The sequence below is a fragment of the Emydura macquarii genome, unplaced genomic scaffold, assembly GCF_026122565.2.
Source record: "Emydura macquarii macquarii isolate MOO-44397 ecotype Brisbane River unplaced genomic scaffold, CSIRO-AGI_Emac_v2 contig_3287, whole genome shotgun sequence".
Lineage (NCBI taxonomy): Eukaryota > Metazoa > Chordata > Testudines > Chelidae > Emydura > Emydura macquarii.
The window spans coordinates 3014691-3040964 of NW_027133424.1; the positions used below are offsets into that span (position 1 = coordinate 3014691).

The 26274-nt window shown below is 51.9% G+C and overlaps 1 protein-coding gene and 1 long non-coding RNA gene across 2 annotated transcripts; one reads left to right on the plus strand and one right to left on the minus strand.

The window, feature by feature from the left end:
* LOC137142909 (uncharacterized) lies at window positions 1–24255 on the plus strand. The gene is made up of 3 exons (XR_010917042.1): window positions 1–44; window positions 8192–8367; window positions 24216–24255. It is a non-coding gene; the product is annotated as an uncharacterized lncRNA (long non-coding RNA).
* On the minus strand, window positions 2613–24693 carry BRINP2 (BMP/retinoic acid inducible neural specific 2). Its single transcript, XM_067532398.1, has 7 exons — window positions 24281–24693; window positions 15076–15266; window positions 13556–13752; window positions 9865–9970; window positions 8157–8393; window positions 5258–5480; window positions 2613–4860 (listed from the first exon to the last, which is right to left on the minus strand). The coding sequence occupies exons 1-7, from the start codon at window positions 24550–24552 to the stop codon at window positions 3744–3746; spliced, it is 2343 nt and encodes a 780-aa protein (XP_067388499.1). The 5' UTR covers window positions 24553–24693; the 3' UTR covers window positions 2613–3743.
* Window positions 24694–26274: the final 1581 nt, after the last annotated feature.

The window sequence follows — 26274 nt, forward strand, 5'->3', positions numbered from 1 at the left end:
AGGTGATAATGAGAACTCATCTATAGAAGTCTGACAGCTATGTGGTAAGACCCATTCTTATTAACCCATCCCTTCAGCCCCACTTTCCTTCACCGGCTGATTTTGGCATGGCTATTTTTATTCAAAGTCATGGACAGGATGCGGGCAATAAACAATTAATCATGGAAATGCATGCACAGTAATGCAGTTTTCACTATGTCAATACAGAAGCTTTTAAATTGCCTACTAAAGTCCCTCTGGAGCTGAAGCCCAAGTGGGGTTGAAGAATTCACGGGCATCTCTTAAAATCATGGAATCTGTGACAGAACCATAGGCTAATGGAATGCACCTGGACCAGCAGGGCAGGTGTGTTACACCAGGCTCTCTCTAGCCCAGGCAGCGGCATTGCAAGTGAATTATCCTGGGGTGTATCTGCAACAGATCCGGTTGTGTGTGCTAACGGAGAACCTGGAATATTCAGCAGGAAGACAGATGCATTCCACTGGGTCACACCTGGAACATTCAGCAACTGTTAAAGGGAGTGATGGGGTGGCAGAGCCCTTTAAAGGGAATCAGGACCCGGCTATTCATGATGGGCTTCTTGAAGGAGAATGAGCCCATCTTGGGGCACCTGTAATTAGTTAATTGCCTAGGTGGCTGGTTGGCAGTTAATGAACTAACAAGCACCTGGACATGATAAAAGGCTAACAGAGCTTGATTAAAGGAAGTTGTTCCTAGAGAGAAAGAGAGAGAGGAAGCACTGAGGGAGAAGAGGTCTTAGCATATACAAGGCCCCAGGCAGAGAGACTCTTGAAAACCAAGAGGGTAAACTTGCCAGGATTATTACCAAGGCCCAGGGAGAGGGTGTGGGGCCTCTGAATTTAGGAGAGGCTGCCTGCCTGCCTGCCTGGATTAGCAGCCAGGCTTCCAGAAAAAGGGTGGAGATGTAGGTCTAAAGAGGGTCCACTCTGTGGAAGAGTTAATAAATAAGCTCCACAAAAGGAGAATCTTGGTCTAAGTATCCTGGTCTGGGAGCAATTCTTGCAAGCGGGCAGCAGGCCTGCAGGGGCATATTATGCCACACGCAAAGGAACAATAACTCACTTGCCAATCCTTGATGATCTGCATCAGTAATTCTCTGCCCCACTCAGGGATTTTGGATACAAGTAAGGCACTGTTCTATTTCCAGTATCCACTAAGAAAGCTGTGCAGTGGGTGGCTGCAGTGACCCTTGGGCCTGCTGTGAAAGCAGCAGGGAAAGACAGGCATGTCCTCTTCAGATTACATTTCAGTTGTGTAGGGCTCAGGTTCCCCAGATCTGGATTTGATCTGGCTGGGGTAATGGTGGATTGGATCCACATAGCTCATCTGTGAGCCGAAGGCCTGAGAGTGTTCCCTATTGCTGGGTTGCTGCTGAGTAGAAGGGGCTATGGAGAAGCTGGCCAGGGCTTTTGTTGCCTTTCTATAATTTTCCATGTACAGATCTTCTCCAGACTGCACTGCCTGCAGGCTCCGGCTAATCCAGACTCCAGCAGCTGCAGCTCTCCCTGGGTGCTCTCTCTCTTCACAGGCCCCTGCTGTCTTTAAACCTTTCTCCCCCTCCCCCCACCCTTTCCCCTGTTGGCTCCATTATCTCCACAGTGATTCCAGGGGTTCACAAAAGTGTTTCGAGTTTCTGACCTGACATTACAGGGAGACCTCTGAGACCACTGTTTTGAGCGCTGGTCCAGAGCTCTAGCCTCTCACCAGTGATGCAAAGGTGCCACAGTGCTGGATCTCAGAGCCAGCTGTGGGCTCCTCCAGGCAGGGAAATCCACAGGAGGTGTGCAGCTGGCATAATGGGCTGTACACCCCCCCTCCTGCAGCCCTCAGCCTGGAGGCCAGGCCAGGTGGGGAAAGTATGCTGAGTGAGTCCGGGTGGTGCTCCAGATGTTCCCCACATACTGCAGCCTTCCTTATGGAGCTGATGCAACTGCTGTGGCTTATGCCAACTGCTCTGAATTGCACCCAGGACTGGCCCAGGCTCCGGCTGCCCCCTGGTTCAGGGGATGCAAGGGTTGGCCAAAGCTCGAGCCACAGGTTCTAGCTGCAGCAGTCAGCCAGGGGACCACGCATGGGGACAGGGGCTTCATTTAACAGTGATTAAACCAACCCCTGTGTTAAATCAGTGGGGGGTTCCTGAGCTGTGCGTGGCTAGGAGCATGGGTACAAGTATTAGAAACAGACTTCAAACAAATCGAGGAAGGGAAAACCAGGGGAAAAGAAGCCATGGCAACTGTGCAAAAAATAGGGGGGGAACTTCTGTTACACACAGGTAGATGGACATGCACAGAGCGGACAACAGCTCCACCCCAACCCCTTTTAATTTTACATCCACACCTAGCCACTCAGAACCATCAATACCTGTCTATCAGCACCTACCCACGGCTATCCCTGCAGCTGTCCTTCCCTGCTCACGTGCACCCCTCTGTCTGCCACCCCATCTTAATCACACCCTGCACCTTGCCATTCATAGTTCCAGCTCTGTGCCCCACCTACCCATGGGAATCTGTCCGTCCCCCATCTCCCCCTCTTCCCCCCCCCCCCCTCCACACACACAGCATCTCCATTCAAAAAGACAGGCAGAGACTACATCGTTTTTTTCCTTGTTTTGGTTTTGTTTTGCTCAAAAAGGCAATCTTTTTAAAAATATATTAAACCAGATACATTTGACTAAGGTGTAACTCAGCTGGTGAAATTGACCAGAATTGAAATCCCTTCTCTCCTCCCCCAAATAAATACCTTTTTTAAAAAAAACAAAAAAACCCCAACAATCAATTAAATAAATAAAAACCTGCAAGGAGAAGCTACCCCAGAGCTCCCCCGCGGACTATAACAACAGGTATCCATCTGTGTGCCAGTGCCAAGTCGCTGTTCATGGCTTGGCTCAGTGTAATGAGGTGTAGTTTGATGGCGTGGCACAGGAGGGGGATGTGTGCTCCCTTCCACATGGGAATAGGGAAGATCAAGCAGGAGTGCCTGTTCTGTAGACCCCCCAGCTGGGATGGGCCTGGTTCTCCCCCATCATCAAGGGAGTGGTGCCAGGGGGCAGGTAAGGAAAAGGCAGGGGAGCTGACGCCTCAGAATGTAACACGGAGAACGTAGAAGCCGTGATGTGGGTAGAAACAGCTGTTAAAAAGAATACAAAAGTGCCTGCGCTGAGGAAGGATGCAGGTGGCCTGTTCCCATGGGGGGAGTGAGGCGCTCTGAGCAATTCTGCCCTGCTGGGTGTCTGAGGTCTGACTCCCGATCCCTTCACCTCCCAGCTCTGTGTGGAGCACTAGCTGAGCTCACAGGCCGGGAGGCAATGTCCCAAGGAGAGGGACCAGCAGGCATCTTCGCTGTGAGGCAGACTCCTCCCCCTAGCTTTCTCTCCCACACGGGCCTGTTCACATGTTAAATAACGAGCCAGTTGATTCACCTGTCTGGTCACAACTGTCGTTTGTGACTGGGAAGGGGGAAAAATACAAGCCATTATAAGGTGAGTCCCCTATCTCCCTCGGCCGGGCTCCCCTGTTTGACCAGTCTGCATCTGCTGCCCTGCAGTCTCTTGCCATGGCCCGTGCCTCTTCTTGCATCCTTCAAACACCACCGTGCCTGTGGCTGGTCGCTTGGTGTTCCACGGAAGTACGCGCTTGGCACTAAAGTAAGGCCTTTGGAAGTCTTGGTTCTCTATCCTCCTTTTTCCTGGTTTCCCCCCTCAGCAACTCCAGCAGCCCCCGAGGCTAGCTGCACAATTTGCCAGTCTCATACTCCACGGGGCTTGGCAGCTTAGCACTGAAGGCCTGCATGGAGGACTGGATCCTTCCCACTTCGTTGTTGGCCAGTTTGAGCCGGTGTCGAAGCAAGCAAGAAAAAAGGTCAAGCCGGGTTTTGCCAGGGGGTGAAAGCCGGTTCACCCGATCCCTGATCTCTATGAGCTGTAACAGGGCCGAGTCCTGGGAGCCTTGGGTGTAGGGGTAATCAAGCTGAAGGATCAGGTCCCGGATGGCATCTGGGTCAAAGGGCATGCTGAAGCCAAAGACTTGCAAGCTGCTGATTTTCATGTAGCCCAGGTTCTTAGATGGATCTACCATCTCTAGAGGCTCGTAATAGACAGTCTCATTGGAGCTGTCATCCAGAGACTTGATCCGGCTCCTCAGGTAGACGTGGACTGTCTCAAAGAAGGTCTTCCACTTGTTTCCCAAAGTGAGCGTCCAATTTTGGCACTGGGCAGGGGCATCCACGTTAGTCCTTTCCCAGTTCGGGAAGCCGCCCTCATTGACCGGCATGAACCAGCTCTCTGAGTGACTACCGCCGAAAGGGTTGACGTAGACAGCCATGACGGGCTCCAGGGTGCTGTTCTTGGTGAGGCATATCTGGAGGGAGAGGGCCAGCATGACGTGCACCAGGCCTGGCTTGTACTTGTTGCTCTTCAGGGTGAGCAGCATGCGTTTCCTCCAGGAGGGATCAAACCAGCTTCCCAGGCGCATGTCGTTGCTGATGAAGATGGAGTGCACCTCCATGCGGCTGTCCCGTTTCTGGAGGAGGTACTTGAGCTCCAGGTCTTGCAGGTCAGTCTCAAGCCCTAGATAGTGCTCCAGGGACTCCGCCACTTCCGGACGGCACGAGCCCTGGCTGAGCATGTAGCCTGGGTTGCAGGTCCCGCAACGGGTGCTGTTCTCCTCGGCGCAGGCCGCGCAGGCCGGACCTTCACCCAAGGCACATGGTATGGGCCCCTGGCAGGAGACTTGGTCATAGGGGCAGGTGCAGCTGTGGCTGTCTTCTAGGAAAGTCCCCGGCGGGGTGGTCTCACTGCAGTACAGGAAGGACTGAATGCGATTCCACCAATAGGGTAAAGATCTAAAGGAGAAAGAGGCAAGAGAGAAAAAGCTCCTAAGTGCCAGCATGAACACGGCCACCGCTCTTCCTCACGGACATAGTGGGAGCCTGTGCCCTGGACTTATTCATTGTTCTGGTGACAGGTACCAGCCCTGGAGACTGGAACCCTTCAGTTTAGCCCCAGGACAGGCAAGGATCCCCATGTCACCTCCACCAGCAAGCCATGACCCTGAAAGAGCCAGTACTAAGCGGGCAAAGCAGCTCGGTCTCCAAGGCCCTGTGATGCCCATGAGGTCACCCTTCTAGTCCCATCTGGATAGAGCAATGCCAAATGACTGGGTATGGTGGTTCCAGGCCTTGTCCCACCCGCCCAGCTTGGTCCACGGCAACCTAGAGCCAGCTCCGCGGGACGCTGTACCTCTCCTTTGGCAGCCTGAAGCGAGGTTGTCTGTGGCAACGTTTGCAGAGGTTGAAGAGACGCCGGATGATCCGATGGACTTTCTTGAGGAGCAGTTTCAAGCTGGTGCCCAGCTGCTGGTAGCGATGCTGGATGTCAAGGTCCATTGCCCAGTACTGGGAGATGGTCGTCATGTTCACGAAGTGGTCCTCCGGGAGTCTCTTCACCAGGGACTGGAACTCCTCTGTGGGGAGAGAAGGGGAAGTCAGCACCGTCAGAAGACAAAGCAGCGGTGCAGGAAGAGTAGCCTGATAAGGCCAGGCCTATCATCCAGGTTAGATTCTCTCCCCTGGCTCGGCCCTCAGTCGAAACACCTGGCCCCTCCACAATGGCCAAGCAAATGGACATAGCACAGGGGTTCTTCGCAAGGTCTGACAGGACAGAGCCCTCCTGCCCCCCATGGCACCAGTCCTTCCCACCACATCAACTCTGAACGTGGCCTCTGAGAGCTAGTAGATCTGCTAGAATCACACAATAATAATATTTAGCGCTGTACAAACAGTACTCACAAAGCCCTGGGCAGCTAGGTCAGGGAGGAGCCTGTCCCTATTTTACAGCAGCAGGGGAAACTGAGACAGAGCGGTGGAATGACTCGTTCAAGGCAACAGAGGCAGGATTAGAACTTGGGACACCTCCTAGCTGGAGTCGCTAGATACTGTTGCTTCATCTTGTTTCATACATGTACAGTGTCCACACAAGGGAGCTTTGAGCAATGCTTGGGATGCTAAGCACTGATGTAATATAAATGACGATGATGATCTCTAGCAGTTTTCACCACTAGAGCTTAAGACACTCTACAAAGGAGCTCTGTATCGTTATCCCCATTCTACAGATGGGGAAACTGAGGCAGAGATGGGCGACATGACTTACCCAAGGTCACCCAGTAGGCCTGTGCCAGAGGTGGGAATAGACCCCAGCGCCCTGAGTACCAGTCCAGGGCTTGATCCATTAGGCCCCACTGCCTGATTAGGCTAATAGTAAGGACTCATTCATTTCTATAAAGTAAATTACATTGACGCTCCCTCTTCGTCAGGGTGAGAGCAAGGCAGGTGCAGTTTGGTCCCACCCCTATACTTAGCCAAACTGGGGCTGCTTCCCTGTGACCTCTTGTTACACCAGCTCTCATGCACACTCCTCAGGGGACTGAATTCCTAGGGGCAGGGCCCAACGCCGCTAGGTCCTGTGCACGTCTCTTGCGAGTCCTCAGCTGCCCCAGGCGGTCACTGGAGCTGGGATGACTCAACACCATGTTGGGCTGGACCTTTGATCTGCTGGCTCAGCCTAGATACTCCACCTGGGACTAGAGTCCCTGCTGTCAAGGGACATATCACTAGAAGATAGAGGCAGAGATTTCTGAAGTCATTCTTCTCTGTGCTGGAGCTAACGGAGTCATCTTCTGGTGGGAGTGGTGTTAGTGGGAAGGCATTGTGCTGTCCAGCTTCTCCCATGCTGCTGTGCCAATGCATCTCCCTCCCGAATGGCGGTTTCAGTCCTGGGGAGCCAAACCACTCTGCTACTGCACCTTGCTCACAAACTCCCACACCAGCTGTTTCAGTCCTGGACCCAAAGAGCTTTGTCAGTTGCCCCACGCTCCCAATCGCCAGCACCCTCAGCAATGTCATGCTGGAGATCGCCAGCGGTGCCTAAAACGATGGTGCTGCATGCTGACCTCTTTACTCACACCGAATAGCGTTTTACTGCCCGGAGGTCCCGTTGGTTTCAATGGAATCTTTGGGGGAGTAAGACCCTTATCAAAGCCCAGTGCTCTCCATGGGAATCTTCTCATTGTCATGAGTGGTCTTCAGCTCAGGTTCTACGGTACTATTTACCATGAGTGAAGGTGTCAGAATCTGGACTCTGGGAAGATTGGGAAGCCCTCAGATATTCCAGTAACGGGGGTCAGATCAGTATGAGAGATGGAGCCCCTCTATACTCATTTCCACTTGGATGACTTTTGGGATTTGAATCAAGCTCGCCAGTGGAGAGAGGGTAACACAAGAACCCCCTGCGCTTCCAAAATCCCACTTCATACATCCTCTGTAAGTCTCTTTTCCCTCTCTCTATGGACAGGCCTCCTGACTTCCAGTCCAGGGCCCAGTCCGCTAGACCACACTGCTTCCAAAGCACTAACAATACTGAATGCAGGTTTAAATTTGACTAGGGGACTGATGCAGCTGTGTTCCCTGCTGCTGCTGTCTATTCCCATCCCATAATAACACAAACACAAGGTGATGGCTTAAAATTAAAAGGCAATTGGTTTCTGTAAAAAGTCTACATATAATGAACATGTGGAACCTACTGCCACTGGATATTGTTGAGGTGAATAGTTTAGTAATTCTTAAAGGACATTTACACTGAAAATAATATTTGCAGTGAGACTGGCTGGGATAAAAAGTGTGGGTCTATGTTCTCCTTCTTCCAGCTATAAACGGATCACAATCTGAGGTCAGGAAGAAATCTCCACACAGACGCAGAGGGTAGATTATTGCATAATGGAGTGAACCTTCCCCCATAAGAACAGCCATACTGGGCCGGACCAATGGTTCATCTAGCCCAGGGTCCTGTCTTCTCACACTGGCCAATGCCAGATGATTCAGAGAGAATGAACAGAACAGGGCAATTATTGAGGGATTCATCCCCCCTCGTCCAGTCCCAACTTCTGGCAGTCAGAGGTTTAGGGACACGCAGAGCATGAGGTGGCATACCTGACCATCGTGGCTAGTAGCTTAGCTAATACTTCTGGGAAGTATCTGGGACTGTCAGAGCTAGGTCAGCAGAGTCGCTGGTCTATTCCAGCCTGGCTAGTCCAGTCTCAGTAAGAGGGAAGGGTCTCAGCGAGATCACACGTTGCCAGCCTCACCTGACTCCTCAAACTGTCTATTGTGATTGTCCCAGGCATCCTGGATCTGCAGCAGGCTGTCTTCCATTGCCTGGATGTCGGCTTCAGGGCAGTTGCACTCCGGGAAGCCGGGCCCGCATTGGCACCAGCAGTCATTCTTCCGGCAGATGAGCTCTCCCTCCGAATTGCAGGTGATGTAGCTGAGGGCGGCAGCCACGAAGCATTCCCGCAGGTAGGTAGGCAGCAGTACCTGCAGCCCTGCACAAAGGGAGAGTCCCAGGAAGGGTGAGACAAGCAGACACCCCCCCCACGTGCTTCCTGTCTGCAGGGTTCTGGGCCACATTCAGCATTGCAAAGGTCAATGGAGCCACATCCATCTTGGCCAGGCCTGACTCTGGCTCAGGCTGCAATACTGATGTAACTACATCGCGGCCCTACACCACTTCACATGCGGTCTCTCCTGGCAGTTCAGAGGCAGGGATGGCCAAACCAATTTGATTAAACCGAGCAAAGACTGGCGGCTTCATCCCAAAACCCAGCCACACACCCTAACCTTTGGGAGAGCTGGAAAAGCTGAATTCACTTTCTCCCTTGCCCCATCCCCTCTCTCTCTGTGGGTTCTTTGCTTATGGGTTCTGATGGGGACTGGCACTGGAAGTGCTGACATCTCACCAGGAAGCCTCTTCTCAGGAGACTCCTTGCCTAGCTTTGCAGACCCAAAGAATTTGCAGTGATTTGGATCAAGTCCAGCTAAATGTCCAGGGCTGGCTTCTCCGCTGGGATCACTCAGGGTGTTAGGGCCATGTGTGTAGCTGTTCTCCACTCCCTAGAGCTGCAAGATCCAGGCCTCAAACATTTGGGCTGGATTGTTGCTGTCACTGCACCAGCTATGGGCACCCTTGCTGGGTCTGCTTCTGCTGCTGGCTGGGCCCTGTGGGACCGTTTGTTGCTGCCACCCCAGCTGTCTGTCCGCACCCTTCCAACCCAGCCTTGTCATTAAAAAATCACCTCCAATCTGACCCTTTCCATCCTGCTGACAGCCATTGAACTGCTAGCGAGTTGCATGCTGGCATTAATTAATGACCCTACCTTATGCCTTCCTTCCTCACACCTTTGCAGGGGGCCATTTGATCCCCATTGGGGGTCTCGGTGGTGGGCGGCGAGATGCCTGCAGCAACAACACATCCCAGGGGAGAACTGGGTGAATTCTCCCAACACGTGCAGCCTGGTGGCAACCAACCGTGCCAGTCAAAGGGCAGGGACAGGGCTGCTGGGTGCTGCACGAGTGGTACTCAACAGACCGATCGTTTTCCTGTCTCAAGCAGCATTGTGTCGCTCCCAGGCAAGCTGGGCTATTGATTTGATGATAACAGACGATGCTGCCCTAACCAGAGTCCAATTCAGCTAAGCCCTCAGAGGGATGACTCCATTCCTGCCACACCGCTCTGCCTAGCTCAGGGCACAGTGCTGGCTGCAAGGGGGTGAGGGGGTTCAGAACACAAAGGCATTGGACAATCCCACTCATGCCACCACGTCAGCCAGGGTCATGCCTCTACCCACCACCCTCCTGCCTCCCCCTTTCCCTGTGCCTTCTCTGGCTCTGCCCCATTTCTTCTCACCCCCCAGCAATCCCCCCCCCCCCTTTGCAGCTTCACTTTGAGCTGCTTCAGGGGCTGGCCTGGCTGTTGCTATGGGTGGGGAATGAAAGGAGAGAGGCCAACATCCTCACCGAGCAGCTGTACTTTGTTCTCGGGGCTCTGGACGAGAACCGAACTAACCGAATCCAAGTTATCGTAGTTACTGCAGCCAAGCGGGCCCGTCCGGGTTTCGGTTACCTGCCAGAAACGGGGATAGTAAGAGAGCAAGTGAGGCAGGGCCTGGCGTTTGCGTCATGCCTCAGCACGTGGGGGAGGAGCCTGCAACTGAAAATACACACAGCTCTGCCAGTGCAACTTAGCCTGACCTGTACTCCTTCCTAGGCCAGCGCTGTGCTCTGTGCCCCTCTGCCCATGCCCGGCAGGCCTGACTCTCAGCACCTCCTGCTATGCCAGTCCTGGGCCCATGCAGATCTCTGGTCCCCTTCCACTCACAAGGAGGCCTTGCTGAAGTCTTTGGCCCTATTTGCATGTGTGAAGTAGGCAGGATTTGCCCTGCTGTGTTACCAGGAAGAACTTGGATGCCGGCCCGTTCCCAGCCCAGGAAGCCTAGCTCACCAGGGGAGTAGTCAGGGATGAAAAAGACCTGTCACATCCCAAGGACCATCCCCAGCAACGGCAGGGTGGAGGCCCCATCCGGCTTTAGCCAATGCTGCCTTGACTGTCCAAGCTCTGTTCTCAGCTCCTCAAGGCCAGCCAGGGCTGTTGGAGGAGCAAGAGGGGAAGGCAAACGGCGAGGAGGCAGAAATGGTGAGCGGTCGAAGAAGTAATACCAGGGTCCCGTTAATATGAAATATAAGGAACCCAGGAAGAGGCCAGAAGGTCTCCTTGCAAAATCCTGGCCCATGTGCTCTCAGGCGGCCGGGTGACCTTGGAAAGCAAATGTAATTGAGAGGCTGCAGAGCCTCATTTGTGCAAACGAGGAGCCAGCCAGGGTGTCTGCGGCAGCGTGAGAGACGGGCGACTGGGCAGCGCCAGGAGAAAGGGGAAATAATTGCGCGCTAATTGGCCTGTTGACAGAGCGAGGCTCTGCCTCCAGCCTGATGCAGCTCAGCTTCATTAGCGTGGCCAATTTCCCATAACTAACAGGAAGGCGCTCACCTCGCTCCCGCTCCGTCTACTCTCCCGGCAGGGACAGTGCCTACCAGAGAGACAGGGTTATAATTGCCAGGTTGAGCTCAGGAAGAGGACGGGGCTACACCCAACTGCAAAGTGCATCCCACTTGGCTTAGGTGTGCCATCAAGGGGATGGGGGGGACAGAGACTGGGAGAGCCCCTTCCCCAACTCCATGACACACCGGCACTATGCTCGTAAATCTCGTTAGATCCACTCAATCAAATTAACAAAGAGGGCTTCAAAGAGCAGAGAGGCAGCAGATCCAACAGCCACCAGGCTATCGCCAAGTCTATAGCAGCCGGCACTTATAAAGCACTGTTTGTCCAGAGATCTCAAAGCAGAAGGAATTTGGAGCATGGAGATTTGCCTCAAGTAACTCAGTGGCACAGACTGGACTAGTAAGCAGCTCTCCTGATTCCCCATCTCATGCCGCATCCTCTGGGCCACACTGTCGTCAGCCATTAGGAGAGAGGAAAAAAACTTGTAGTGGGGTCTACGTGGTGGGAAAAGAGAAGGTGTATCGTTAGCTTCTCATTTTCAGGGAAACAGACCAGGATGGAGGCTGAGCTGTCTTCCATATAATCCACCACAATCAGAGCTTTGCCCAGTCTGTACACAGCAGCTCTGGGCTGAGAGCTGGCGTGACGCTTTCAGAGGAAAGAGCATAGACGTAGCAGAGCAATGCTAGCGTGAGAGCATGTGCCTGGCACGGGACACCAACTCCTCAGTGCGTGCGAGCTCTCCCCACCTACAGCACGCAGATCAGAGCTCAGGAAGGGTTCACACTGGAGCCTCCCAGTCCGGTCTCCCACACGAGGAGACTAGCTTGGCTTTCCTCTCCACGACGGCGCAGTATGAGGAAGCCCAGCACTGGAATGGCAGTGGGCTGCAAGTCAGGGCTGAGGTGCACCGGCAGAGCTGGGGATGGGCCTTTTCACAACCTCTGGTTAATGTTGCCATGTGAGTCCTGACAACAGTCAATTCCCTGGGCCCCTCGCTTTGATGACGGACCAGGCCGCAGCACAAGACTGACGTGTTGGTGGGTGCTGCGGATGGCCGCCGGGCGGGCCAGTTGAATGGTTGGCGTGGAGGGGTGGGATACCGAGTGGTGGGTTTCATTGCTGGCCCTTAAGATGAAAGACTGGTGTTTTGTTTCCTGATGGCTTGTTCTCAACGGTATAAGATATCCAGGGGCTAAGCCACAAGAGCCACTATGGGCGTCAACATAGTGAACAAGGTTAAAGCAAAATAGCAACTTGCAAAGGTGTAGAACTGGCCAGAACAAGACACATCATTCAGAGGGGCCAGTGAAGACTCCCCTGCCACGTTGTGCCTACATGCCCCCACCAGCCTCCATTGTGCCAGGTGCTGTACAAACACCTAGCAAGAGACAGCCTTGGCCCAAAAAAGTTGACAACCTAAATAGACAAGCCAGACAAAGGAAGTGTGCTACTGGCCCAGGGTCACAGAGGGGAACAGGAGTGACTTGCTCAAGGGCACACAAATTCCGTAGCAGAAACCGAAGCCAAGTTTGCTAAGCCAAAGGGCAGCGCCTTGCGAGGAAGTGGTTGTCATAGGGTGACTGGGTCTGTACACCCGGGACTGATTAGCAGCTGCCCAAATGGGGTTAAAAGAAGGCACCTGGATCTTATGAAGAGAGAGTCAGGCTGTAGCAGATGAGAGCTGCCTGGGAGAGAGACGGAAGCAGCAGAGAGGAGAAAATGTTGTGGGCCCTCCCTGGGAACAGGGAGGAATGGCTAGGAGGTCAGTGGAGGAGTCAGCCTGCTGCCCCTCCTGAGCTGGAGAACCAATGCCGGGAGGCCGAAAAGGGCTGAGTCGCTGGACTGTATTGTGGGCACGAGAGTCGCGAGACTGGTCACTCTCAGGTGGGTGGCCTGGGGAGTGGGGCCCCGGAACTAAGGCAGAAAGGGACTGGGAAATGGGTGCTGGACTCTCGGGTGGGTGACCTGGAAGTGTCCCCAGAGAGGGGAATGAAAAAATCATTGAACCTTGATGTGTGTTCCTGTGGGAACTGGGAGAACAATTTTGCCGTGAGGGTTTTATGGACTATTGTGTGTGTACGTGACTAAGTTATGCTTAGAGGTGGGCCTCTGAATTGGACAGGGAGAGGAATTATGTGCTCCTTATGGCTGGACCAAGGGGAAACTGAGGCAGGAGTACCTGTCATGCTGCGGCCTGCCCCAAGAGGGGGATGTGAGGAGGGGCCACCGTGTGACACTGGCTCAGTGGTTAGGGCAGTGCAGTGGGAGTCTGGAGAAATGGGATCTGTTACTGGCTCTGCCATTGACCTGCTGGGTGACACTTCCCTCCCTGTGCTTCAGTTTCCCCTCCCACCCTTTCTCTGCCTTGTCTATTTTGATCGCAAGCACTTTGGAGGGCAGAGACGGTTCCTTACTATGTGTTTGTGCCGTGTCTGGCATGTCGAGCTGCTCCTGTAGTACGGAGAGTAAACACTGACAAGCCCATCCCTCCTGGAATGAGCCCTGGGGAGAGAACGTGCCCCTTTCACCTTTGCTATTTTTGAAAAGCTGGCACCGGAGGTGCTAAGCCTCCACCCCCTCTGGAGAGACAGGGGCACCCTCGTTGTCACCTCCCGTCCCACCCGGGGCCACCTGCTCCGCACTCACCTTGATGGCGGCAGTGGCTATCTGGATGTGGTGGAGCCTGCGCAGCGTGCTTTCGCGGTCAATGAAGTAGGAGGCGGCCAGCTGGTGCAGGGTCTCCAGGGGGACGGTGGAGCTGTTCCCGCCCCCTCCCGCCCCGATTGCTTCTGCCTTCCGGCTCAGCTTGTGCTTGTCCACGAAAATGGTCAGGGACTCTTCTCCTGCACGGGCACAGGAGCCGCTCAGCTTGCTCTGAGGATGCTTGGCTCCGCTTCCCCTCCGGTCCCCCAGCGGGCAGGAAGGGAGCCAGAACCCGTGATCCCGCTACCCCTCCGGGCAGCACATCCTGTCACCCCTCATGGCGATGCAAGCCAGCAGGGTGGGTTGCTGGGTTGCAGGGTGGGTTGCGCACCTCCAGACCCAGGAGGCCGAGCCCTGGGTCAACCAGCAGCTCCATGGCCCCTCACTCCTCGGAGGCCACCCTGAGCCGGCTCTGAGCAGCTCATCAGTGCCCAACTCGGAGGTTCAAGTCACCCTGAGACCTCCAGGAATCCCAGTTAGTTCTGAAGGGCAGGTGGGAGGGCACCGCTGGAGACCATCTCTCCATCACATCTGCCCTTCCTCGGGCTGGGGGTAGGTCCTTGTGGGGGGATTTATAGAACCAGCCTCCCTTATTAAATGTCTCACGTTTTACGGCCATGGCCCTTGCACAGCAGCCCGTTGGCAGAACAGAACAGGAGAGGCTAGCGCACAAATACGCCCCCCTTTCCCCTCTTCCCTGCGTCTCGTGTCCCTGTCAGAACCCCAGGCTGTGCTCCATGCCCTGCCACCAATGCTAAGCCACCCGGCGCTCGAGGCTTGCGGCGAACCGGTGGAATTCCTTTGGGAGGCCCAGCCACTCTTGGCCAAAGGACTGCGGCTGAGTCAGAGGAGACGTGCCCGCTCCATTCAGAACTGGAGTGTACCTTGCCTGGCCCTTTGCAGTGCTGAGACCAGTGGTAGGTGTTCACCCAGGCTGAGTGGAAACGCAGCCCCGGGATCACCCCAGAAAGAGCCCTCTAGCTTAGGGCGCTCTCGTATTTACTTGCTTGTCATGCTGCTGGTCAGACCCGTTGCTCTCAGCTGCTCCCAAAGCGACTAGTGGTTTAAGAGACCTGACTTGAGAAAGGGGCCTGATTCGCAAGAAGTGCAGAGCATCTGCCCTCTGGAAAAAGAGGCTCTTTTCAGGGATCTCAAGGTTGAGACCTCAAAATCACAAGCTCTATTGGAAGATGTTGGCTGGTGGTCACTCCGGCTGCGGAGTCTGCCACAGCGGTCCCGTGAGCAAGCAGCATGCCCAGAACTGTGCACAGCCTGCTCACGTCTCAACGCTGCTACATAAATAAGGGGGTAAAGGCCGTCACAGCCCCTTGCCTGGGCCAGATCCTCAGCCAGTGGAGATGGAGCTAACTGCACTGACACAATGCCAGTTTGCACAAGCTAAGAAGCTGCCCCCAGAGCATGACCAAGAGGGCAGCTTGTGGGTGGCACACGTGGGCACTTACCTCCCAGAGTGGCAGAGAGCAGGAAATGCGTCCCGTATTTTTTAATCAGGTTTTCCGTAATCTGTTGCAAGCTGGGCCTTCGTCCCAGGAGGCGGATGTTGCGGATGAATTCGGGGGCTAGGGGCAGCGGCAAGCTGAAGAAATCTTTCCTTTCCAAGGCCAAGTTATTCACCTTCCAGCGGGCAAACTCTCTGGAGAAAGAGAAAAGCAACCATGAACGCCAGCATCCAGGTGAGAGGGAGGAGAGTGGGGGGAACATAAACCCAAGGGCATCACCAAGGTTGCTGTGAAGGTCACGCCATGTACTGTCTTTGTCCCGCCTTCCATTATTGGTGGTGTGATGGTAGCTGTGAATGGACCCAAATGAAATTAGGGCTGGTTGTGCTAGGCACTGTAACAGACACCTAGTCAGAGACAGTCCCTGTCTCCAAGAGCTCACACTCTAAATAGACCAGAGAAATAAATAAATCATCCCTGGATAAACCATCCCTGCTGTACAGATGGGAAACTGAGGCACACACCCCAGGTCACACAGGGAGTCAGTGGTAGAGCAGAGAATTGGACCCAAATCATGAGCCTACACTGGCATGCACCACTATACAAATCCACGCACGTCTGACACAAGTCCCACATGTGCTGGAAACATCTCATTTGGAGGGAAACTGGGCTAGGGATTTTGCAATCTCACCTGGTTAGGTACACCCACAGAGAACAGAACAGATTAGGGATTTATCCAGAGTCTCTCGTAACTGGCGGTAACAGGGTATATCTAACAGGTTTAGATCCCTCCAAGGCACCTCTTGTGCGATCAGAACTCTTCTCTGATAGCAGAGAGGAGAGACTGGGATGGAAACAATTCCAGTTCAGTTCCAAGGGGGTGGAGGTGAGAGAGAGAGAAAAATGGATGGAGGCTGCATGCACAACTGCTACTCCAAAGACAAAGACGTAGCAATAAGTTGAAATGAAACAAATTCAGCCTGGGAGAAGGCCCAACGACAATGATGATGATACGCTTCCCAAGGGATGCTCCATCTCTTTGTGTCTTTAGTGTGAGACAGGACGGATGTCTTCCTATAGGATATGTACTCATTCCATCACAAGTTAAGTACCAGATGTGGGGATCACTGAGGAGCATTCAGTGGCCTGGGTGATGCAGGAGGTTGGACTAGATGCTCACAATGTTCCCTTCTGGCCTTCCAGTCTAGGAATCTACCCATCCCCTGCTGCTGAGGCATCCAGACTCATTTCATGTGTGAGTCAAATTTGAACCAGTGAAGTCCATTGATAAAAAGGCCAATCCATACTGGAAGCAATCACGGACTTCCAGCTAGGCAGCCATCACAGCCTGGGTGGAAGAGCACCTTTGAGTAGTATTTTCTCAGAGGAATTGCCCCTCTGTCATGATACCCCCCACATAATCTACCTGCAGCAGATGATGATTTGCAGGAAGCATTTACCACACTGATCTAAACAGATTAACCTGTAGGCTATCCCGGGCATTTCCCCACACCCCGGTGCAGTGAATGCTTAGGGGGACATAATCCACAGTCTCAAAGGATTGATGGGTGAATACCGCTGTGGAATGGATTGCACCTGATAACGCTTACTACCGGCACCAGCCAATGGTGCAACACGTTTTGGGGAGCGTGGCCAGGTTAACAGTGGTGCATGGGCTCAGCTGACAGCACAATGAGCCCATCTAGGAATTCTGCAGCTGAAACCTTTGCTCTGCTATGCAGCTGTGTGTATCAGCTGTTCCAGGCGGGCCGGGCATAAGTTCAGAAATGAAAAATGCACGCACAGAACCCTGCTGTTTGCTTCCATGTGCCACTCCTGTGACAGAGAGGTGGCTGGCTGGTTGATGGAGCCCACCCACTAGACAAACTAGTATTGTTCTCCTAAGGCAGTTCCCACCCTGCAGAAGGTGACAGAAAGCCTGAGCCAAAGCCCGTTGAATTCAATGGAAAGACGCCTCCTTAATGGTTTTGGTTGGTTTTCTACTAGCCCCAAAGAAAGGAGCACGATGATCAGTATTTTGGTAGCAAAGATCAGGTCCCCAGCATGATACGCATGGTACAAACATAGATTTTACAGTCTAAATGAACCAGGGTGGGAGGGAAAATAGATGCCGTGTCTTGCCCTAAGGCACTCTTCAAGTCAATAGCACAGCGGGGAAATAGAACCCAGGTCTACCCACTAAACCACACTGCTTGCTAATTATATCAGTTACAAATTAAAGTTATAAACAAACCTAGGTAATCCCAGAGCCATTAGTTATAACAGCAAGCTATTATGTATTAATGATATCTGTAATATTAATAAATTAACCATAAACGGTCTTAATTATTTATAATTGCTATGGCACCATTCAGTTACATAGGAACAGAGCTTATGATACATGAAACATCATGGGCCTGATTTTCGTTGTCTTTACGCCGTTGACTTTGTTGTCCTGATTTGGACAATGAGAGGAGACTCAGTCCCTGTTATATGGAGACTGACCTAATAAAAAGGGTTAGGAAGGCTGTGGCTCTGGCCAGTTAAAATCATTATCCCTGACACTCTGCCCCTCCATGGCTCAGATACTGAACAAGGACTATAGGACGTGGCCGTTCTCTGGGCATGCCTGAGCTAAGGGGACTGGGGTTCGAAATGTTATTGCCCGGCAAATACAGTGTTAGTGCTAACAGAGAAACAGAGCTACCCAATCAATGCCTGACGCTGCCCCCACTGACGTTGCTGGCAAAACTCCCCGCGACCTGTCTGGGCCCCATGTGGTACTGCAGTCACCGTCTGTGTCTGCTCGAGAAGGGCACAAGCCAGCAGGGTCCTCAGGCATTCCCTCCGCAGATGCAGATGTCCCCACAGCCCGGGGCTCTCCAAGCAGTGTGAGGCTGCCGTGTTGATGGTCTCCCAAGACAGGGCAATTGCAGGAATTGGGTGGCCAGAGTTGGCCCTATCTGACACTCTCCCACCCAGCGGGAGGGGATGCTCAGATGGGCCACCTCCTGGAGGTGGGAATTCTGGGAATGGAGGGGGACAGGAAAGGAAATCAGAGTTTGAACAATGGAAGTCAAACTCATCACCTCTCTTGGTATGTCGCCATCGCACCCTCCCAGCACCTCTGGAAGGTTTTACAAATGAAGAACGGAGGCAGAAAGATGAAGTCACTTGCCCAACATCACTCAGGAAGCCTGTGGCCGAGTTAAGGATTGAATCCAGATCTCCGTGTCCCAGCTCATCCTTCCTACTCAACCATTACCCTGTCAAAAGCCCTGCCGGTGCAGAGGCGTTTATACCCCCACTTTGCCAAGCGTTACACCCCCTCTCCGTATTGCGGGGCACCCTCAAGGGGAAGGAGGCTGGCAGGGTGAGCTGACGTTTGGTAAGTAACATTTCAACATCTGCAGCCTGCAAAACATGTCATAGGGTATGTGCCAAGCCCAGTTTAGCAAGACTCCTGCATCTCTGGCACTCTCTGCACTTGTGGCAAGCCTGATGGGGAGGCAATTTACCAGCCCGCTGTGTTCCCAAACAACGGCCCCATAAACAATGATCGGCCAATTTCATTCTAATCTTTGCAATTTCGCTCTAATTAAAACCAGGCTGTGGCTTTCAGCTGGTTTAATTAAGGGTGATTGGGAGAGATGGAGGGGAGTCTGGGGGGAACAGCCAGCCAGCATATCTGACATCGCTCCAGTGGCATCTGAGAGCTGCGAGATGCGGCACCCCGGGTGGTTTTTTCATTAGGTTAAATGGGCAGTGCAAGAGAAATATCGGACAGCAGACAAGCACTTGGACTGTAGCTGTGAGACGGCAAAGCCCTGAGCAGCCAAGCGTGTCCGTGCTCTCTCCCTACAATGGGTCTGGCCGAGGAATTACCACCACCTACGGCCTAGGGCTGCTCCCTCCCCGCATGCTATTTTTCCCTTTCAGAGGGAGAATGGAAGCCCAGGTTTGGTGCTTTTTGTTCGTTTTGGTCACTTGTTCTTTCCCATCACCACCATTGGGCTGTGGGCCCAGCTCTTCTGAGGCAGGGGGGGAAGGCTGCAGTTTATGCAGGGAGTGACGGGTGTTAGGGAGAGAGGAATATCACCCCCGGGGGAGGGGGGGACTGAGACGAGACTGTTGAGGGACTGAGGGAAGAAGACCAAAGGGTTTGTGTGTGGGGAGCTGGAGAAAAGCAGGGGGTGGGTTTTGGTGGAGCAAGGCCCCGTTTAGCCCACCCTCTCCCGCTTCCACCTATGTCCGAGATCCGTTCCCCTTCCAGCCCATGTGATGGCACACATCTTGGCAGAAGCCTTGTGCCTCTTGCTTGAAGTACGTGTCCCTCTGGAGTCGTCTCCCTCTGCTTTGCCCCGGGGTGGGGAGGAGAGAGGAACTTCCTAGCCCCATTTCTTCACCACAGATAAAGCCTCCTTCGTCCTGGCTGATGGGTCAGAGAGGCTGAGGCTCCTGCCTGCAGGGGCCGTGGATGGTTAGTAGCATGGACCAGGCATTGCCACCCTATCCTGCCTCACCTGCAGCTGTTCCCACCTGAGTATCATCCCTCCCTCCCCACCCCCCCAAGCTCCCACTGTTCCAGAGAGGCTCTTTAGATCCAAGTGCAGAAGGCTCTGTCAGGCAGAAGTGGCTTAGTTGGGTCTGAATTTGCTGTTGTGCTAGCAAAACAAATCCAAAAGCTGCTGATTGATGGTTGATTACATGCCTCAGAGGAGCTGAGAGACAAAGGCTGCCTTAACCCATGTGGGTTCTTTCTTCCTGTCCCACCTCCGTCACCAGCATTTACTCCAGAGACCTCTGGGTCCCACAACAGTGAGGTAGCAGTATGCAGGCAAGGGTGGTGGTGGCGAAAATAAATTCTCTGAAGGCACCAGCATTCATAACAACAGGCTGATTGCAGCACTGGCATCAGCTGCTTTGTTTGTTATCAAAAAGGGCCTTGTAGAAGCTTTGCTTTTATCTGTCTTTCAAAACCCATCTCCTTGGCTGTGAGGGTTTTGTTAAAAATATAGAGATATTATTTTAGGGACAATTAGGTTCATTCTGATGCTCATTAAAGTGAGAAACTGACAGCACTGATTAGAGGAAGGCAGAGTGTTAGGCAAGCAATGTGCAAGATTCCCACGCACGCAGCTCTGCCAAAGCTCTTCCATCATGACCTACGGAGCCCCCTGCTATTCTAGTCCTAAGTTTTCTGCTGGCTAGAAAAATCTGATGCATCTAATTGTGCGGGTGCATGGGAGGAGGAAGAGAACAGTGTGCATCTGAATGGCCTCTAGAGGTTAAAGGCTAGGGTGTTATTAATCAGCAAAAGCAACTGGTGTCATTGCCCCCATCTAACTGGAATTGTGACCGTTTCCAGTACAAGCCTCCTCATCTAGAGATGACCTTCAAATAATAGCTCTCCATGCCACGCTGTTCATCCATGACTAATGCAAGAGCCGGCTGAAAAATGGTAAAGATGTTTTTTTGAGTCTTTGCAAAATTTTCTAAATAATTTTTCTTCCCAAGGATTCAAAAGGTTTTTTCATTGCTTTGAAATCTTTTGTGACTATCTGTACAAAAATTATTTTAGTTTCAAAACTTTTCACTTCCCTCCCCCCCAAGTTTTTGGGGGCTGGGGTGTGCTTTGTTTTCATTTTTGCTCTCTCTCTGTCTTCCATTTTGCCACTAAATAAGAGAAGAATAAAAGAGGGAAATAAGGGGAAAAATGAAAACTTGGAAACGTCTGGGTTTGGGATTGTCCAGAAAAATGGAAAATTTCAACAACAAAAAAAGGAAAACCAATCGTTTTTGAAAAGAGCCTTATGGCATGTGATATTTACATACATGTAATATGCTACATATAATACAGCATACTGTTTGCACAGTGTCTAGAACAATGGAGTCATGGTCCGTGACTATTGCAATATAAATAATTACTAGACCACAAAAACCTATGTTAAGAACATTTAAGGTTGCAAAGTCAAGTGCTCAAAAGTTAGGAAATGCCAGAATTGATTGCCTGTCACCTTAATTTGGCCCCCTGGTGTGTATGCATTATGATCCAGTCTTTAATTATGTGATCACATGATATCTTCCCCCCGCCCCTCCCCGGCCTCAGGAGTCCTGTCTTCTTCAATCCACAGAATGGACATGGCTCATAGAATAAACAACTACTCATCGTTTTATTTTGTCTTCATTGTTCAATGGGTGGCCCCAGGTCTTATTTACTGCCCCCTATTCAAACCCTGCTCGAAGGACAGAATTATTAATTTCCTCATGAGCTTCTCTGTGGTATGCCTCATTACAGTATCTGAGTGCTTCACAACGTTAATTAATTTATCTTCACAATACCCCTGTGAGATAAGGGAGTATTATCCCCATTTTACAGATTAGGAGCACACAGACATTAAAGTAAAAAGTATCCACTAATTTTAGACACATAGGACCCAGTTTTTCAGAGTACTTAGCATTATATATAGCACATGGTATGTTTAAAGCATGGCTCCCATTGACTTCAATTGTAGCTGTGCACTTCTGCAAATCGGAACACAGAATCGCACGTCGAGCAGCCAGAAAATGAGGAACACACACTTAGTGGCCCTCTGTGACAAACTGGATTTAGGTGACTTGCCCAGCATCACACACAATCTCTGTGGCAGAGGCAGGGATAGAATCCCATTCACCAGGGCAGCATTCAGCTGCCTTAACCAGGAGACCATCTTTTCTCTTCTTGCAATCCCCTGCCTCCTGCATTACACACCTTCCAACTTCGGCAACAAATGAGGCAAGATTCTACAGACAACAGCCTCCTTCACTACACAACATGATTCGTCTCCAGGGAAGATCCATGAAGTGCACCAAATGAGGCAAGGGTTTTGTGGAAAAAAATGGTCTGTGATCCTGTCATTAACAATGGTATCATAATGCATGTGCACAAGGGTGCCATATTAAGATTACATACCAAATTTAATTCTGGAATTTCCTAGTTTTTGAGTCCTTGACTTTGCAACCCGTGTAGTTTTTGTGTGTGTAATTTCCTGGGTTTTTAAAAAAGCAAACTGAACAAAAAGAAATTCTATCATGTAGCATCTTATTGACACTCCATATGATTCATGTCACTCTAACTTCACTCCTGCGCAAAATACTGTAGTGGCTAATACGAGACTCAATTAGTAAAGAACTAAAGGAGGGTAATGGAAAATAGATCCTGTAAATCTAACCTGGATGTCTTTTTCGATGAGATTACAAGTTCGGTTGATAAAGGTAAAAGTGTGATTTCTGTAAGGTTTTTTACTTGACACTGATTTTGATTAAAAAAATAGAATGATACCAAATTAATATGGCACACATTGAATGGATTAAAAACTGGCTAACTGATAGGTCTCAAATGTAACTGTATACGAAGAATCAACATCGAGCGGGTGGGTTTCTGGTGAGGACCCGTGAGGATCAGTTCTTTTCCCCACACTATTTAACATTTTTATCAATGAGCTGGAAGAAAACATAAAATCATCACCTATAACGTTTGCAGATGACGATCTCTCTCTGGGGCAATACAGCTCCATGTTGCCCCTCAACGCAGGCCACTGTGCCATGCACCAGCCTTCTCTATCACTGGGAGAATGACAGGCTAACCACCTTTCACTGCTGCGCAAAAGTGCGTTGAGAGGCTATGTTCTGGGAACTGGCCCAGCACTCAGGGATGCTCAGATGGCTAGGCGATGGACATGCAAAGTGTTATTGTTGGAGCTACAAATGCTATTGCTGCCTATAAAATTGTCCAGCCCTTTATCAAAGTCCGTCATGCTGCCTGATCTGCTCCTGCAAGACTCAGCTCCATAGGCCAGCTCTGCCATAAGCACCAAGAAGAACCTGTCCCGTTTGTGCTACATATGCAAGCAGGTTGGCCTATAAATAGAACGCCTTTCCAAGCACTCTCTGAAGTCCCAGCAAGGTTTGACGGCAGTGCAGGGGTATTTGCCTTCCTATATTTCCTTTTTCTTTCTCCATCATATTTCACTTTGGTTCAACCCACTTGTGCACTGAGCTGACTGCTCTGGATTCCTAGTCCTGGCTCGCTACTGAGCCCATCAGAATTCATCCTGCTCTTGCTGTGGGATAAGCTCTGTGCCAGCTGAATACTGCCAAAGGGCTTTGCACTTTGGCTACTATGCCTGCTGCCTCCTACCACCTCTAAACTGACCTGCCCTCTGCACTCCCTGGGATATCCCCAAGAAAGCATTTCGGGGTGGTTGCTGTTCCCTCGGCATCCCCTGAGTGGCACATGGGCACGGACGAGCCAAGAATCTGGCTTGCTAGTTTTATTTATTTCTAGTACCAGGAAAGGCTAGAGGCTGCAACCAGATCAGAGCTCCACCGTGCCAGACCCATGGGGAGAGGCAGTTCCCGCCCTGAAGAGCGTCAGGTCTAAACAGCCTAGCTTACAATGTCCACGTCTGATTGGGACAGTCCTTGTGAGTCACCAGAGTTAATGCAGCTGTGAGCAAACAAATGAACACAATACATAGAAACCCAAGCAGGGATCTAGCATCACCAGACAGGCTTTGAGCAAAAGTGGTTCAATTATTTATGACAGTATTTCCCAGTTAACTAGCTTTGCCTCTTATCTGGCTGAAGCCCCAACATGGTCGGTTGAGTGACGCAAGAGGGTTAGCATGGGTCGGTTGTGTTTGCTGTGGTAATTCTTTGGGCGTAATCTAGCACTGGCTTCAATGAATCTGATCCTTTTTATTTAAACTGCAAACCAGGGGCCAAACTCTACTTGCAGATGTGAGGGTGTCATTCACAAGGGCAGCGTTTGGCTCCGTCTGGGTGATCCTCTATGATTCTCCCCTGGGGTGATGTACGAATGACAATCGGCACAGCAGAGTTGGGACGGTGCTTCCTGAGGGTCAGGGCAACGTGCCAGGATCTGTTGGGAGTCACCCTATTTGTTAGAAGGGAGAGTCGCCCCATTGGGGCTTATGTGGGAATTAAGAGGCAAATGGTACCCCTATCTGAGCAGATCTGTTATATTCCACTAGAGGACGGTGATGCACACACGTGTGCGCACATGCATGCATGCATGTATACGACAGCTCATCATATTTTCCTTCCCCACCCACTCTCTCTTTTCTCTCCGTCTGCTCCAGGGCCTTCACCTCACCCTTGTCAAGACACAGCCCGCTAGGGAAGGAACACCAGCGCCCCCTCTCACCTGTAGATCCTGTACCTGGTGGTGAAACCCTGCCGATAGCGCTCGGCAAAGTCGCTGTACTCCTGGGCTCGGTGGAATGGTCCCCGGTTGGTGAGCAGCCAGTCCAGCGGCATCTGGCCAGGGGAGGAGGAGGAGGCATACTGGTCAGGCACCGGGTCAATGTCGGTGGCAGCAACCAACCCCCAGCAGCACAGACTCAGGACCGACAGCGCTGATGCCCATGGGACCGTCAGCCGGAGCCCTTTACGCTGAGCGTCGCGCTGCCACCTCATGCTTCTCCCACGCGGCTGGCTCCCTCATTCTCTCACCACTCTCTCCCCTGTTGGTGCGCCTTCGGGACCGCCGACACTGCAATGGCACGAGGGGAAAGGAGAGTTCAGGAGTAAGACCAACAGGCAGAGAACCCATGGGTATTCTCCAGGCTGTTATGCTGGACACCAGGGAGAAATGCATGGCAGGCAGAGAGATTGCTCTGAAACCCTTCTGCGATAATGACACTCTGGCTCTTTCTTCTTGTCTGAGTTTTGCCCTTTTCAGTGTGTTTGAGGCTGGTGAAAGGTGCTGGGCTGACCGGACGTTGGACTCCAAAGTCCTCCCTTTAACAGAACAGGTACCACATGGGCAATTTCATTACAGGCTTCCCCTCACACCGTCCCACCAACATCCCTCAGCTCTGATCTGGGAGGAGCAGTGCCCATGAGCAGGGAGAATTCCTTCTCTGCAACCTGTTCTGGCCTTGAGCTGTGGCTGCTGACAATAGTGCCACAAGTCTCAGCTGTGTGATGAAGATTTGGGTGGCGTGGAGAAATGCAAAGGGAGAAGGTGCAGGGCTCCAGGACACAGGGGAATTCATGGTTCTTGGGGACAAAGCTGCAAAATGTAATACCAGTTTTACAGATTCCCCCTCACCCCCACCCCCATTTCATCCAGTTCACCAAATGCGCATCGCATGTGGGAAACATTGGCTGTTCTCCTCCAATCCCTCTGTCTATGGCAACCCTCCAAAATAGGCATGGCCCAAAGCAAGCTCCTTGTCAGTCCCTCCACAAGGCCTATTTTGCAATGGATCACTATGGATGTCACCTCGTGGGGCAGCTCCAGTGGAGATTTCAACAGGCTTCCATGGAGTTAGGGATCGAGACCTAGCATCATATCGCGGGATGTGCATTCCAACCGCATGGAACCATAGCTGTTTGCTTTGGGACCAGTTCTCTTTTGCATCACGATATCCCAAACCACAACCAGCTACTACTTCGCTCCTTAATTCCGTGGCTCCTGTCCCAGCCCTCCCTCCTTTGCTGCATGGATGCTCCTACCCGCTGGCTGGATCTGCCATGCACACCAAGGCATGGATTCATGTGCTCTGGATTGGGTGCACAGTGCAGAGGACTGCTATCTTTCTTTCTGTACAAACCTACTGTGCCCAGTTTATTCCTTTGGCCTGAGGTTGTGATTGTCGAGGAAATGAAATGTTCAGTAACAGCGAGGGGAACAATATATCAGCATCACAGCAGCCTGGTTGCCAAATCAGCTAAACAAAAAAGAAAACCCGGACAGATAGAAAAACCAAACAAAAAAATAAACTGCTGAAGAAACATGTATCCCTTCCAATCAAGGCCAGAACTCTGCAGATCAAAACTTCCCGTTAGGCACCAGAATAAGTGCTGAGAAAATCTGGCCCGGCCCCCATGGGAGCAGCTCGGGGCATGTGCTTTGGAAAGGTCCCCCTCAAGTGAGGATGCTGAGCTCTTGACAATTTGGTCCCGGGCGTCTTCTTTTCCCAGGGCTGGCACCTGAGATCCAGTCCAGGCAGGCAAAGAAATGCTATTTCACGCCCATTTCCCAAGTGAATTAGCATATAGTGCAGAGAGGGTAAAGTGGGAGCCAGGAGCCCCCTTAGCTGTCTGTGTGATAGGGCAGCCTGTCTCTTTAAGGGTCCAATTAGCCCCATCTGTGCCATAATCAGTGCCTCTCAGCCTGAGGAGGTGGGACTC

What these genes read in the sequence shown, in the direction of transcription:
- BRINP2 (XM_067532398.1), bottom strand. Translation starts at nt 24,552, where the DNA reads ATGAGGTGGCAGCGCGACGCTCAGCGTAAAGGGCTCCGGCTGACGGTC. An exon ending in GCTCTCTGCCACTCTGGGAG is followed by an intron (nt 13,753 to 15,075) that starts GTAAGTGCCCAC and finishes GTGCCCGTGCAG; the next exon opens with GAGAAGAGTCCCTGACCATT. An exon ending in TAGCCACTGCCGCCATCAAG is followed by an intron (nt 9,971 to 13,555) that starts GTGAGTGCGGAG and finishes CGTTTCTGGCAG; the next exon opens with GTAACCGAAACCCGGACGGG.